Source organism: Schistocerca piceifrons, chromosome 5 (genome assembly GCF_021461385.2).
Source record: "Schistocerca piceifrons isolate TAMUIC-IGC-003096 chromosome 5, iqSchPice1.1, whole genome shotgun sequence".
Classification (NCBI taxonomy): domain Eukaryota; kingdom Metazoa; phylum Arthropoda; class Insecta; order Orthoptera; family Acrididae; genus Schistocerca; species Schistocerca piceifrons.
The window spans coordinates 422,499,432-422,514,867 of record NC_060142.1 but is presented as its reverse complement, the minus strand read 5'-3'; the positions used below and the strand labels follow the sequence as shown (position 1 = coordinate 422,514,867).

General features: G+C 39.6%; 1 protein-coding gene across 1 annotated transcript in view; it reads left to right on the top strand.

Moving 5' to 3' along the window:
- The window catches only part of LOC124797975 (nuclear pore membrane glycoprotein 210), a 270,129-nt gene that overhangs the window by 214,432 nt on the left and 40,261 nt on the right, over positions 1-15,436 (top strand). The window contains exon 13 of the mRNA XM_047261146.1: positions 8,664-8,826. Within this exon, the coding sequence (XP_047117102.1) occupies positions 8,664-8,826 (163 nt within the window). The remainder of the gene's footprint in view (positions 1-8,663; positions 8,827-15,436) is intronic.

Genomic DNA, 15,436 nt, shown 5'->3' with positions numbered 1-15,436 from the left:
GTTTCTGTGCTGTACTTGCAAAATGAGATTTTATGACATTCATAATGAAGAACTAAAGGCCAGTTATTCTTCAGTTCTCCACAACAGCTTGTATTGAAGTCTCTTTCTTTTGTGCTGTTCTTTGCCAATCCTACTCAACAACTAATTTCTAGAGGCATCACAAATGCACTATAACCATTCAAGCATCTACCCATTGAGTAAAACGTGTTAGTTGATGGGAGGCTTGCGTTGGAAAATTTTCCTTAACCCTTTACAGATGTGCTCCCTACGTTCCGTGCTGAGTGCAGCTTTGTTGTGGCTACACTGTTCACCAAATGCTGCTACTCATGCTGAGAGACAGCATTGCGCCCACTGTGAAATACTTATCATCCAATTTTAAGAAAACTAATCTCTGAAAAAATTTGATTTGTTCCCATCTTAAAGTCTGATATTTTTGCTTGATAAAGTACTGAATTCCTTTACATTATTCACTATTCTCCTCCAAATTAAGTAAAACATTGCACGAAATTGTAAAGGGTTTGCAGAAGTAAAAACGCATTACGTAAACTTTGGATGTGGGTGATTTTAGTGTGTATGTCTCAAAGGTAGGTAAGATATCAAAATTTTATTTAAAATTGAGAGTGGAACAATATCTCATTTTTTTCTCAAGTTATATGTTTATATCTGAGGGATTTTCAGGTGTGACTCACCCTTTTCCATCCCTGCGAATAGTATCATAACAATTGTCATATTTCACAAACGGTTCAAGATATCAGACTGAAGTTTTTTAAAATGATAGCACTCAAAGAGGTATATATGTTGTATGATAAATACTAGAAACTTTTTCTTCGCCAAGATGTGGAAGTAACACGTCCACAGCCGTTAGATGTTGGCAGCTCAGGATGCTTAGAGACATCACTAGCGCTGTAGGAAAGCACAAATGGCGCACATGTACACATCCGCAGCAGGTGGGAAGCTAAAGAGCAGAGCATGTATTCACGTCCACAGCAGTGAAAAGGTTAAGAGAATTGTCTTGCAACTTTTGGTCTTCCATCTACAAAGATGATATGCATATCGGCGTGTTATTGGCTTTTCATAGTTGTCATGAAAGTAACACTGTGAAATTCCTGTTAATAGTAGTTTGCACAACAAGTATCAGCTGGAGCAAACAGTGCAGCACTGTTGTAAGTAACATTCCTCCTTGAGCATCAGCAACTTCCTTTTTATAGCTGAAACTATACACGATACGAGATTCATGCTGTCAATATTAATAATACTACACACAGTGATATACAAAAAAATGAGTTCATTGTATAGATTAGTCAGTATCTTTTATAATTTTCGGAGTTATAGGAATTTCCCTAGAACTCAGAGTTTTCCCTAGTTAAAAACAGATTTAGAGTTTGCAGATTGGAATGCTTCTGGGGTGAATGGGGAGTGCATGTGAAGAATGGATGTGTAGTTGTGAGCAGTTAAGAGTGTGTGAGCATGTGAAATAGTGTTATGCAATGGGAGAATGGGTCACATCCACTGACTGGAAGGAAAAGGGTGAAAACAGCCAGTAGTTACGTTGAAGAAGCCATATCCTAATGCCAGTCTGTATGATAAGTAATCAACTTTAGTTGTCTTTTGAAAAAATTTTTTGGCAATAAACATAATTACATTTCAGAGACCAGAGAGGAACCGCGAAGGCTACAGTAGGAAGCTGTGATCTAGTCACCTGTGTGTAAGATTTGGTATCCTGGGACTCCCGTGATTTTGTTGAAGTATTTCAAACACATTTCATTGAGAACAAAGAGATCACAGATTGTCAAAAGTGGACATGTACAATGATATCTGATTTGGATGCCTGTTCTGATATGTTGTTTTGATGAAGTGAATCAGCCCTTTCTCACTGCACATGATAACTGCGTGGCATGTTACACAGAAATTGCTTAGAACCTAAGTAATGAACTGTGTAGTAATTGGTGTGAAGGGGGGGGGGGGGGGGGGTTGCGAGATTGTGGTTCTTGCATAGACTTAGCCTAGCTGACACTTCCCCCACTGCCATGCCGGCAACAGTGTCTGAGTACAAACAGGGTGGAGAGGGGAAACTGTAAACATGCCACATTTAAATGGTAGTGCAGTTGCACTGCATACGACTTGGTTTTGCATCTCACATTACCGAATGACATAGATCACAAACACAACAAATTTTCATTATTATTTAATTATTTTTGGATCACAGAAGACGTACTACAATTTTTATTTGGCAAAAACTGTCGGCATACCGACAGAAGCAGGTTTTCACATTCAGTTTGCCACATAATCACGACTGACTTACTTTAATAATTGAAAAAAGGTCTTTCATATGACTAGGTATGTTAGTTGGTATATTGTAGCAGTTCTGCAACCTCATTGTGGAGACACGGAAATTCTATTTGAGGAAAGTAAGGTAGATGTCCAGGACAGTTTTAATGAAAAGAATTTGTTATTAAAATGGGAATTACCTTGCATGTCTCGAAAACAGCTGTAAGATTGGCAGAGTACTGGAAACATTGAGAAAACTATCCTTGTAATTCTTTCAAAGCCACACTGAATCTTCAAATCATTTGTTTTCTCTAAAGGCAGTGAGCTTAGAGGACTGGATTGTGTTTGTCAGAATGTGTCCCTTCTGTAACAGGACTTTATTTTAAATGCATCCCCATCAAATAAGAAAGAAGTTATTTCTAACCTTGCAATGTCTTACTGTGAGCAGTGGGCAGCCAAGTCTGCTTAAACTGTGAAGCCTCCATTCTGGATGTTCTAATGTTCATTCCTGCACCCCTTTTTCCTTCATAAATTCAACAGTGATGAGTTTTAAATTGAAAAATCTCTTAAGGCATGTCTCTTGACCAATGTACCTTGCTAATATATAAAGTCTCCATACTCTGCGTACAATTCCATCGAAAACTGTTGCAACTGACATTGGAAAAATGCATGTGACTTCAGGTATTTGACTATCCATACCACCAATTTCCTCATATGCTGCACACCCACAAAGTTAGCACTAAGTGCTTCTTAATGTGCACACCACAGTACTTCATGAAATGTCACACAGGCTGGACTATGGCCCGTACACATTGCCTGTGTGAAATTTGCCTTGCAGTGGCTGGCCCTAGTGTAGTACTTTTGGTGAGTGTAACAACATATTGAACATCGAGTGAAATTTAAAGTGATAATAAACAGATTATGTTGAGATTTAGTAGCAGAAGACCGTGAGTAAGATATAGCTGCAGCCTACCAATGTGAAACAGTGGGAACTTCAGGTTGTAATATCAACAGTCTAGGAAAAGATAGAGTGCTACTTGCTGTAAAGATGACATGTTAAGCTGCAGACAGGCACAATTGAAAGACACTTGGACATAAGTTTTTGGCTACAACCTTCATCAGAAAAGAAAGAGAAATGCACACCATTCATGCACTTAAGCAAGCACACCCCACAAACATGACTTCCAATTGCAGCAGCTCAGATCGGAATGCAACTGCCACATCGATTAGAAGCAGCAGCCTCTAAGGGGTGTGGAAGGGGAAGGGATTGCAGTGTATGAGTGGGGGGAGAGAGGAGCACCCACCATCTGGTAGAGTGTGCAAGGACTAGACAGCTATAAGGTGCAGTGTCAAGAGGTCTTGGGGCAGGGAGATGGAGGAATGGAACAAAGGAGAGAAGGGATGAACAAGGGGCAGGTGTGCTGACAGAAGGTGACACACAAAGAGGGTGGGAGACGAGAGTGTGGTGGAGATGACACGACAGAGGGGTGGAAACTGTTGGGTGGAGGGTATGGGACAGTATGCTACCATAGGTTGAAACCAGGATAATTACGGGAGTGGACAATGTAACTCCCACCTGCGCAGTTCAGAAAAGCTGGTGGTGGAAAGGAGGGCCCATTTGACTCAGGTAGTGAAGCAGCCATTGAGGTCAAGCATGTTAAGTTCAGCTGCATGATGTGCTACATGGTGGTCTACTTTTCTTGTGGCCACAGTTTAGCAGTGGCCATTCATCCTATTGGAGAGCTGGTTGGTAATCATACGAAAATGAAAAGCTGTGCAGTGATTGCAGCAGAACTGGTATGTGACATGGCTACTTTCGCAGGTGACCTGGCCCCTGATGGTGTAGTAGGATAATCCTTTGACAGAACAGGAAGTCCTGAGTGGGTGGATTGGGAAGGTCCTGCACATGAGTCCTCCACAGATATGTGATCCTCGTGGCAAGGGGTTGGGGTTGGGAGTGGCATAGGAATGGACTAGGATGTTGTGGAATTTGGATGGATGATGGAAAAATGTTCAGTAGTGGTAAAATCCTGGGGCATAAGGGATCTTGATGTATAGGGTGTTGATGTCAACAGTGACGAGTAGAGATCCAGGAGATAAAGGAGTGGGGATGGCGGAGAGTCAGTGAAAGAAGTGATTGGTATCTTTGACGTGGGAGGCTAGATTATGGGCAAGTGGTGGGAGGTGTTATCAATGAGAGCTGAAACTCTTTCAATGGGGGCAATAACCAACCACAATGTGGTGTCCAGGGTTGTTGGGTTTGTGGATTTTTGGGGAGCATGTAGATGGTCACTGTGCAGGGTGTCAGAGGGGTGAGGAGGGAAATGGGTTCAGGGGATACATTTTGGAAAGGGCCTAAGGCTTTAAACAGGGATTGGATGTTATGTTGGACCTGTGGAATGGTATCATTCTGGCAAAGTTCGTAGGTGGAGGAGAAAGGTAATTGCCAGAGGCCTTGCACCAGGTAGTCACTGTAGTTCATAACAACAGTAATGGAACCTTTGTCTGGAGGTAGGATGATTAGGACAGGATTTGTTTTGAGGTTGTGTACAGCTATTCTTTCTTCTGCTGAAAGGTTGGTGTTCTGAGGAAGGGACCTGGGGAAGTATGGTGAGGCCAAGTTGGAGTTAAGGAATTCCTGGAAGGAGAATAGCAGTTGGTTAGGAGGGAGAAGGGAAGGATCATGGTTGGATGGTGGTACGAACTGGGAGAGGCAGGATTTGATGCTGGGATCAGGTTGGCTTTAGAATGTCAAATTAAAATATCTTCAGCTGTCTAAATTTCCAGTTGTTTTATGTGAGCAACCACTTTCACTGCTACATTATGCCATCTTCAGGCCCCCTGACCGATGTGTAAGGAGAACTCCACCTCTAGTCCAGTCAGAATAGGGGCCAGCATTCAAAGACTGGTATCCGTAGATCTTTGACATAGTGATCCCTTGATGATCCAGCCCCTTGGTGATTGAAGGGGTCGCTGTGTTAGAAATCTGTGAATCCGAGTCACTGAATGCTGGCATCTGTTCTGACTGGTTCAGGGGTGGGATTCTCCCTACATTCGCATTCGGGAGGACGACGGTTCAATCCCGCGTCCGGCCATCCTGATTTAGGTTTTCCGTGATTTCCCTAAATCGCTCCAGGCAAATGCCGGGATGATTCCTTTCAAAGGGCACGGCCGACTTCCTTCCCCGTCCTTCCCTAATCCGATGAGACCGATGACCTCGCTGTCTGGTCTCCTTCCCCAAACCAACCAACCAACCTTCTCCCTACACATCAGTTACAGAACCTTAAGATGGTGTAAGATAGCACTGAAACTGGTTGCTCAAATAAAATAAGTGGAAATTTAGACTGCTCAAAGGTGTATTGATTTGATATTGATTTTATATTGATCAGTCAAGGTCTAGCAACTGTCTGTATAAAGATGGATTTACAGAGACTTTAGGTTGGTTTTGGTTGGAGAGATTGGCAGCAAAGAAGTGTTTCTATTGTAGTGATCGGGAGGAGGACAATAGGTCTTTGTCAAGTCCAAAATGGTTAAATTTGGTTGTAGGGCTAAAGGTGAGGCCTTTGGACGGGGCTGAATTCACTTCTGTGGAACTGAGGGTGTTGATGGAAAGTTTAACACCAGTGTCATGGGAATATTTTGACTCTGTATTTGGTGGGGTGTTGCTAGGACGTATGGGGAGATGTGACTATTTGAAAGGATCAGCTAGGCAGCGTTTATATGTGGTGAGAGCTGGACAAGGAGCAACGGTGTGATTAGGATAGGCATTCCGATAGTGGTGCCACCGAGCCTCCACAACATCCTTGTCCAACCCCATGCCACTCCCAGCCCCAACCCTTTGCCACCAAATCATATTCATGTGAAGACCCAGGTGCAAGACCTGTCCAATTCATCCACCCAGCACATCCTACTCTAGTCCTGTCACAGGTTTGTCCTACCTCATCAGGGCCTGGCTACCTGTGAAAACAGCCATGTCGTATACAAGTTCTGCTGCAATCGTTGCACAACTTTTTATATTGGTATGACTACCAACCAGTTGTCCACCAGGATGAATGACCACTGCCAAACTGTGGGCAAGAGCAAAGCAGAGCAACCTGTGACACAACATGCAGCTGAACATAATGCACTTGATTTCAATGGCTGCTTCACTACTCAAGCCATCTGGATTCTTCCCTCCACCACCAGCTTGTCTGAAATGCGCAGATGGAAGTTATCCTTACGTCACATTTCTCACACTCGTAATTACCCTGGCATCAACCTACAGTAACATACTGTCCCCACATCCTCCACCCAACAGTTGCCATCCCTCTGTCCCGTCACTTCCTCCCTATTCTCGTGTACTGCCCTCATTGTTTGCTGCCATCTGCCTATGCATGTGCCCATCTTTCACCTCTCCTCTCCTTCTTCACTCTGTTTTCCCCTTCTCTCTGCCCCACGATCTCCTGACACTGCACCTGTTGGAGTCTTGTCTCTAGTCCCTGCACACTCCTCCAGACAGTGCTCCCCCACCCCCACCTTACATTACTATTCTTTCTCCTTCTCCTTCCCCATCTCCTCACCTCTGGAATGCTGCTTCCATTCCATGTACCAGTTGCATTCTGGTTTGAGCTGCCAGCATTGGCAGTCGTGTGCATGAGTCATGCTTCCTTGTGTGAATGAATGACGTGTGTTTCTCTTTCTTTTTCTGATGAAGGCTGCGGTCGAAAGTTGATGTGTAAGTGGCTTTTAATTGTGCCTGTCTGCAACTTAATTTGTCATCTTTACAGTAAGTAGCTATCTGTGTTTTTTTATATTGCTGATGCTTTTAGTGTGAATGTCACAAGTGAAATTACAGTGGAAGTAAAGTAGTAATTCTTGAACAGTGGAATGTCATATGTGCAGTTACAGCTGAACTCTAAATAGTAGTTTTTGACCAGTTCGCCAGAGATGTGTTGTTGCCATTAGAGTATGGATGTGGAAGCAGTTTTTATTTCAAGTTGTAGACAATCTAATCCCAACCTAATTGCAAGAGTATAACAAACTTTCATCTTTTTAAGAGTGTATGGTGAATTCTAGTAAAACATGCCATGCAGTCATAGTTTTTCACAGCTTTTCTTGGCTAGGGAACTTAGTGTGTTGCTTTAGATCAGACAATGGAATGCATGGAGCCTACTGAGTTGAGTGAGATCGTGTCAACTAGTATTACAGTAACTTCACCACTGCATTGCAAAGAAACAAGCCATATCTGGGTGCTATGTGTGCTACTTATATAGCATAAGGTTTGAATTTACTTGCACTAAGAGCATCTCATATTATCATTTTAATTTTAGAGAAGTCATAGATTAGATGAAACCATGGGCTGATAGTGATAGTCAAGTATGTTCGCCAATTTGAAAAGTAAACAAAGTGTTAGGCCATGATATTGAACATTATACACAATTTTGTTAATGAAGTTCCTGGTGATGGATTTTTGTTCAGAGTTCTGCTAAGGTCGTATCATATTTTGAAAATAATTTTATTTTATTTTGTAAAAATATTTTCGAGCAATAGGCCATGAAGTACTATAAAATGAAATAAGAATTACAAAATGTCTCCCATTACTTGCAACAGTTCCCTTCACCACTCCGAAGAGGACTGCTGCAAGTTAGTTAAAATGTTGGCTTTTCTTATTGTCTTAATTAGTTTAACATAATGACATGATCTAACACCCAAAATAATTTTATTCAAATTTACACTTGTCAGATATGTCTATGCCCTTAAAAAAAATAAAAAAATAAAAAAAACTTAATTAGAGGTAAGAAGGTAGGAGACAAAGTTCTGGCAGAAGTAAAGCTACGAGGATGGGTCGTGAGTTGTGCTTTGTTTGCAGAGCACTTACCTGTGAAAGACAAAGGTCTCAAGTTCGAATCTTGGTCTGGCATGCACTTTTGATCTGTCAATAAGTTTCTTACTTAATTAGACTTTTGAAGTAAATACTTGCTATAAAAGTCTGAACTTTTTTTCATATGACATACAGTTTTTATGCAGAGGAATAAGTATCTGATAATTTTAAAAAAATCAGATTTACATGACTCAGTGCAGAATAGTTCCTTTCCATAAGCAGAAAATCTTTCTTTGACCACAACCAGCATTCAGATGGAATGGTGCTGGAATTTGAGCCGTGTGTCTGATTCAGGCATCATTGTTTTGTACAGGAGTTGCTTTAATGTACTGCATGCACTGCCACACACCAAGCTCCCACGTCCTTCTGACTGGTGTTTGTTTCATTTTGTTCTCTACTTTTTATGAAACATTTCTGGATTTATAGTTTTAACTAACCATTTATCTTATGAAGTGTGATCAAAATGGATAGTATGAAATGATATTTAAAACTTAATTACTTGGAGAAATAAAATTAGTTTGCCTCTTTTTAACAGGTTCCTGTCAAGATGCGTCTAAAGGCTGACAAAGTTCATTTACCATCTCCTTGTTTAGTGACGCATTTGACTTCATGGGGAACATACATCAGTGATGGCCTATATAACTACAGATACCTTATTGTGATCACCTTGATTGTTATTCTTATAGGAACTATATACAGTAAGTATTAATCGCTTAAAAGAGAAATCTATGCCAGCAAAAATTGTATTCACTTTTACCATACTTGTTCTAAGTAGCTAATTCACTTTAGTTGATTACATTTGGATAAGGATTTTGGTTTTTGCTGATGTAATCACCCATAATAACAGTATTTGAACTTCCAGGATGGCAACTGGCTATAGAACATGTACTTTTCTCGTGCATCTGAATGATCTTAATTTTATATCTATGCTTTTGTCTTTATGCTTCATAGATCAGTTTGGATTCCGTAGAAATGTTGGAACACGCTAGGCAATACTGACCCTACACCTTATCTTATAAACTAGATTAAGGAAAGGCTAACCTACATTTACAGCATTTTTGGACTTAGAGAAAGCTTTTGACAATGTTGACTGGAATATTCTATTTCAAATTCTGAAGGTGGCAGGAGTAAAATACAGGGAGTGGAAGGCTATGTACAATTTGTGCAGAAACCAGAAGGCACTGATAAGAATCGAGGGGCACGAAAGGGGAGCAATGGTTGAGATGGGAGTGAAACTGGGTTGTAGCCTATCCCCAATGTTATTCAGTCTGTACATTGAACAGGCAGAAAAGAAAACTAAAGAAAAATTTGGAGTAAGAATTAAAACCCAAGGAGAAGAGAGATAACCTTGAGATTTGCCGAAGACATTGTAATTCTGTCACAGACAGCAAAGGACTCAGAAGAAAAGTTGAACAGAATGGACAGTGTCTTGGAAGGAAGATGAACACCAACAAAAGCAAAATGTGGTAATGGAATGGAGTCAAATTAAATCAGGTGATGCTGAGGGAATTAGACTAGGAAATGAGACACTTAAAGTAGTAGATGAGTTTTGCTATTTGAGCAGCAAAATAACTGACGATGATCAAAGTAGAGAGGATATAAAATGCAGACAGGCGATGGCAAGGAAATTGTTTCTGAAGAAGCGAAATTTGTTGACATTGAGTATAGATTTAAGTGTCAGGAAGTCTTTTCTGAAAGTATTTGTATGGTGTGTAGCCATGTATGGATGTGAAACATGGATGATAAACAGTTTAGACAAGAAGAGAATTGAAGCTTTTGAAATGTGGTGCTACAGAAGAATCCTGAAGATTAGATGAAAATCAAACAATGGAAAATCCAAGATGGAATGTAACAATATTATGAAAAGGAAAGTTTCGACTCACTAAATACTGGAGATGCTGAGTCACGCTTTTGGCCAGTAAGGCCTTCGTCAAAAACAGATGACAGGTGCACGCGCTCTCACACACACACACACACACACACACACACACACACAAAAACTGCAATCTCTGGCAATTGAGGCCACTGAAGATTAGATGGGTAGAACATGTAACTAATGAGGAAATACTGAATAGAATTGGGGAGAAGGGGAATTTGTGGCACAACTTGACTAGGAGAAGGGATCGATTGGTAGGACACATTCTGAAGCATCAAGGGATCACCAATTTAGTACTGGAGGGAAGTGTGGAGGGTAAAAATCGTAGAGGGAGACTAAGAGATGAGTGCACTAAGAAGGTTCAGAAGGATGTAGGTTGCAGTAGTTACTTGCAGATGAAGAGGCTTGTACAGGATAGAGTAGCATGGAGAGGTGCATCAAACCAGTCTTTGGACTGAAGACCACAACAGTGACATCGTGACTTTCATATTTATCTGTTCTTCTGTAACAAAATTTTATCTTTTTGCCTTATTCTAATTATGTTAGAACGTGGACAAGGAGTCAGGATTTTTAATGTTTCTTCGCATAGCTCATTTTGAAATGGAAGAAGTCAACATTGTCAGTTGGATAGTTTCCGAGAAGAAATAATAAACAGAAAAAACTGCTGATGATGTGACAATTTGGTCCCATTGAATATATGAAGTGCTGCCAATTGTGACACTTATTTGACAGCCTTTATTGTGTTGTCTGCTGCCGCAACGTGGATGTAAAACTGTGTACCTTTTTTGGCCAGAGAAATGGGGAATAGAGTTATATAAGTTTATGATTTCACATAATCGGTTCAGGGACGTCATGAGATTTCTCACGTTTGATTTGAGGTCGACACGGTCAGAGCAAATAAAGAATGAAAAGTTTGCTCTTATGTCAGGTGTATGAGAGAGAGTCATAGCAAACTTTCAAAACTTGTTCATTCCTGGTCCGTATACTTGTGCCGAGCAGGTGTTCTTGTTCTAATGTGCTCTCATAATACAAAAAATCATTAAAAATTCAAAATCTCTTTCCAGATCTCATTTTTACTATGAATTGGTTCAGTGGAAATACTCTTCAATTCCTTATATAAGTGCAGAACAGAGGTGACACATTAGAAATATTGTATAATTACCAATATGAGAATTGAAAATAATTAACTTTCGTTGTTATTCTTTCTAATTACGCACACAATAGTCTTTAGGTACCTATGATTCCTAATGACTCCAGAAAGATATTGGGTTCATTAACTGTAGAATTTCTAAGTAGCAGTAGTAAAATTCATAGGTGTCCATGTTCACAATTATCACATTTATTCTACACTTTCAAATGATTATCCTTCAAATAAAATAATTTCAGATGCAACTCTACATATATGTAATACAAAACCAAATTTCACTTTGTACTTTCCCGCCAACCACATAGAAAAATAACCTCACACAACACACAAACAAGAAAAAAGACTGTATACATATCAAAGTGATTCTCTTGTGTAACAAATGGCTTTCTTACCTATAAGTTAGGCAGTAGCTTGTATCCCTGCACAGCTGGCCAATGCACAATGTTTCATTTTCGAGTTGAAATGAACAACTAGTAAGAAAAGACTTATTTGGATTTACCTGTGCACTTTTTAGTTTCAGTGCTTAAATTTCTTGTGTGTCAGTGTATTTACCAGGCATAGTGGAAGGCTGGAAAAGGGGATCCAGGGAGTGTCCAGCAAGTCTCACATACGTCCCTGATTGACTGACTGATCCACTACTGTGGCTGCCCTGGTTACTGCCCACTTTGAGAGTGACCCCTCCACGTTGGTTGAGTAGGAGGTTGTTTCAAGGTATGACATGCAGAGAAAAATAAAAAAAAATAATTAAAAAAGGTTAAAAAAATTTGAGTTAGATGCAGCCACTTGCCCTGTGTCAGAGGAAGCCTCTTGGCCTGCAAGATTGTGGCAGTCACAGAGGGTGGATTAATGGTAGTTAGGAGCTCCAATGTTAGGTGCATAATGGGGCCTCTTGGGGGGTAGGGCTGCCAAGAAGGGGGAGAAGTCCAGTGTGACCTCTACATATGAACTGGCGGGAGTCATTTCAGATGCAGAATGTGTGCTTCCGGATGGCATGAAGAGCACAGGGTGTAACCAACAGCAGGTGGTTGCTTATGTCAGTACTAACGATGTGTGTTGCTTTCCGTCGGAGGAGATTCTCCATAGTTTCGGTTGGCTCTCTGAATTGGTAAACACTGCTTGTCTTGCTTGTGAGGTAAAGGGAGAGCTCTCTGTTTGTAACTGCACCAATTGCGAAACTTTGGTATGGTGAGGTTCTGGGTTCTGCTTAATTGGTCAGGAGGCCATTAGGCATGCAAAGCAAAGCAACTACATTGATAGCGGGGGTTGTATGTAGTGGACTGTGCAGTGTTTTTGGTTAGATCATCTTGGAGAAATTACAGAAAGGGCTTCAGTCTCAAAGAGTACAGGGCAAAAAGGCATGAAGATTGACCTAGCAATGTATGGTACTGTAGTTGTAAATGGGTACTGAAAGGTGCTAAAGCTGATGATAAGTGTAGCTGAAATTTTTACAAAGGACACATAGGCGTTCAGAAACGATAGAGTAAATACAGGTGGTGGGGTCATTATTGCTGTCAGAAGTAATTTATCTGGTACTGAAATTGAAATGATAGTTTACGTTAGTTAGTATGGGAGACGTTATACTTGACTACCAGAATAAGTTAATAATTGGTTCCTTTGCCAACCACCAACTCAAATTATATATTTGCTGAACAGTGTAAAGAAAACTTGAGTGTCATTTCGCAAAGGTACTCCACTCATACAATTACTGTTGGTGGTGACTCAATCTACTGTTGATATTTGGACAAAAATACGTGTTTGAAGTCAGTGGTAAGCATTAAATGTCATCTGATATTATACTGAATGCTTCCTCTGAAAATTATTTTGAACAATTATTTCAGTAGTACACTTGAAGTGTAAATGGTTGCAAAAACGTAATTGATCCTTAGCAACAAATTAAATAAGTCAGAACACTATTACAGAAGCAATGAAAAAAGCACGGCAAATTTAAGACAATGCAAAATCTCATGTTTTACTGAAGCTCAAATTTTAGTTTGGGCTTCAATACAAGATGCTTTTAATAGTTTCTACAGCAAAACTCTGTCTGGAAATCTGGCAGAAAATCCAAAGAAATTGTGGTTGTCTGTAAAGTACATCATCGATAAGACACATACAATCAAACCTTCACAATGCGATGTTACAGATGACAGTATCACCAAAACGCAGTTACTAAATGTGGTTTTCCGAAGTTCCTTCACCAGAGAAAACTAAGTAAATGTTCCAGAATTCGAATAAAGACTAGTTGTCTACATGAATAACTTAGAAGTAGATAATCTCTGTGTAGAGAAGTAGCTTAAGTTACATAACAAAGGCAAGTCCTCTGATCCAGATTGTATATGAATTTGCTTCCTTTCAGAGTTGCTGATACCGTAGTACTATACTTAGAAATAATTGCTCACTTGATGAAAGATAGGTAGCTAAATACTGGGAAGTTACACAGGCCACACCAGTACTCAAGATAGGAAAGAAGAGTAATTTGCTGGATTACAGCATCATTGGTGATGATTTACAGTGGTATTATGTTCGAACATTATGAATTACCTCAAAGAAAATGATCTGTTGTCAAATAGTCAGCATGGATTTAGAAAATATTGTTCTTGTGTGATACTCTGATCTCTTTATTCACATGAAGTAATGAGTGCTATTGATTGGGGTCTCTAATTGTTTCTGGAAGGCTTTTCTTCACAAATGACTTCGAATCAAATTGCTTGCCTGTGTAGTATCATCTTAGTTGTGAGGTTTTATTGAAGATATCCTCTCACAAAGATCACAGTTTACTGTAATTGATGGAAAATCTTTGTGTAAAACAGAAGTGATATCTGACATCCCCCAAGGAAGTATTATATGCCATTTGCTGTTCCTAATGTACGTAAGTGCTGTAGAAGACAATCTTAAGAAGATCAAAACCTATTAATGTAGACAAGATATCCGTATGGTGTGAAAAGTGGCAATTGACTGTAAATAATGAAAAATATGAAGTCATCCATATGAGTACTAAAAGTAATCCACTAAATTTCGGTTACAAGATAAGTCACACAGGTCTAAAGTCTACCAGTTCAACTATACACCTAGGGATTATAGTTACGAATAACTTAAATTGCAATGATTGCACAGATAATGTGGAGAAAGTGAACCCAAGACTGTATTTTACATTGGAACTTCGATTTTACATTTTCCGATTTTATGTTTTTTTTTCACAATTCTACACCATAAATTTATAGCTCCTGTGAAAAGTCCATAAGATTAATGCTAAAAATTCTCTGTTTTTATGTTTCTTCCTATTAAGATTTACTCAATTTTACGTTCTTACTTGATGTCTCACTTAAACTTCATCCTGTTTTCTTCCTATTGACATTTGATGTGACTAAACAAGTTGTAAGTGGCACAAAAGACAGACTGTTCACACCGTGGGTGATGGCAGAGTTAAGGGAATATTTTAGGCCATTGCGGAGAGGGGAGACATGAGAGAGGAAATGTTGATGTAATCTACTACCAGCATAGCCAACACAACTTGCAACATTTAGCTTCACCATGCAATGCTGATGGGTCAGGTATGTTTCACACTACTTTTTACAGGAACTGACAATCATAACATGTTGGTGCTGTGAAGGAGACCAGAAATGAGGCTATCGCTTTGTCGAACGCTATATTGTCAAGTTGATGTTTATGAATGTGTTAGTGACAGTTGTAGCAAGAACTCTTTAGGGGAATATGTGGTGCAACGTGCAAAATGCTTGTGACAAGGAAGAATATGAATGTTATTGCTCATCGTTTCATTTGCAGCTATTTATGCTGTCCTCTTATGTTCATGCCTAACCACACACTCGACAGTCACCACATATTCAGAAATAAACAGCGAATTATTTGTGACAAGGAACAATATGAATTTTATTGCTGCTCATTTAACTTCCAGAAATTTAAGTTGTCCTCTTAGCTTTCTTTCTAACCACACACTCTGGAATCACTACACTTTTACAAATAAACATGCAAATATTTATTTCATCCTTCATTTTCTAACCAGACAGATATATTTAACAACATCAAATACTGCAGAACATATTGTATTATGGTCATAACGAATGTGATAACGTTAAGTTAAATATTGCAGCGAGTTGCAAACTTATAACCTCTAAGCCAGCTAACCATGACGTTATCCATTATGCTACAGTCTTCTCATCTTAATTTAGTATTGTGCATTAGTTATCATAAAATCTCTTGAAGCATTATCATTGATGCTTTATTATTTGACATTTAATGATAAGTGTGATGTATTTGTGATACACTTTCA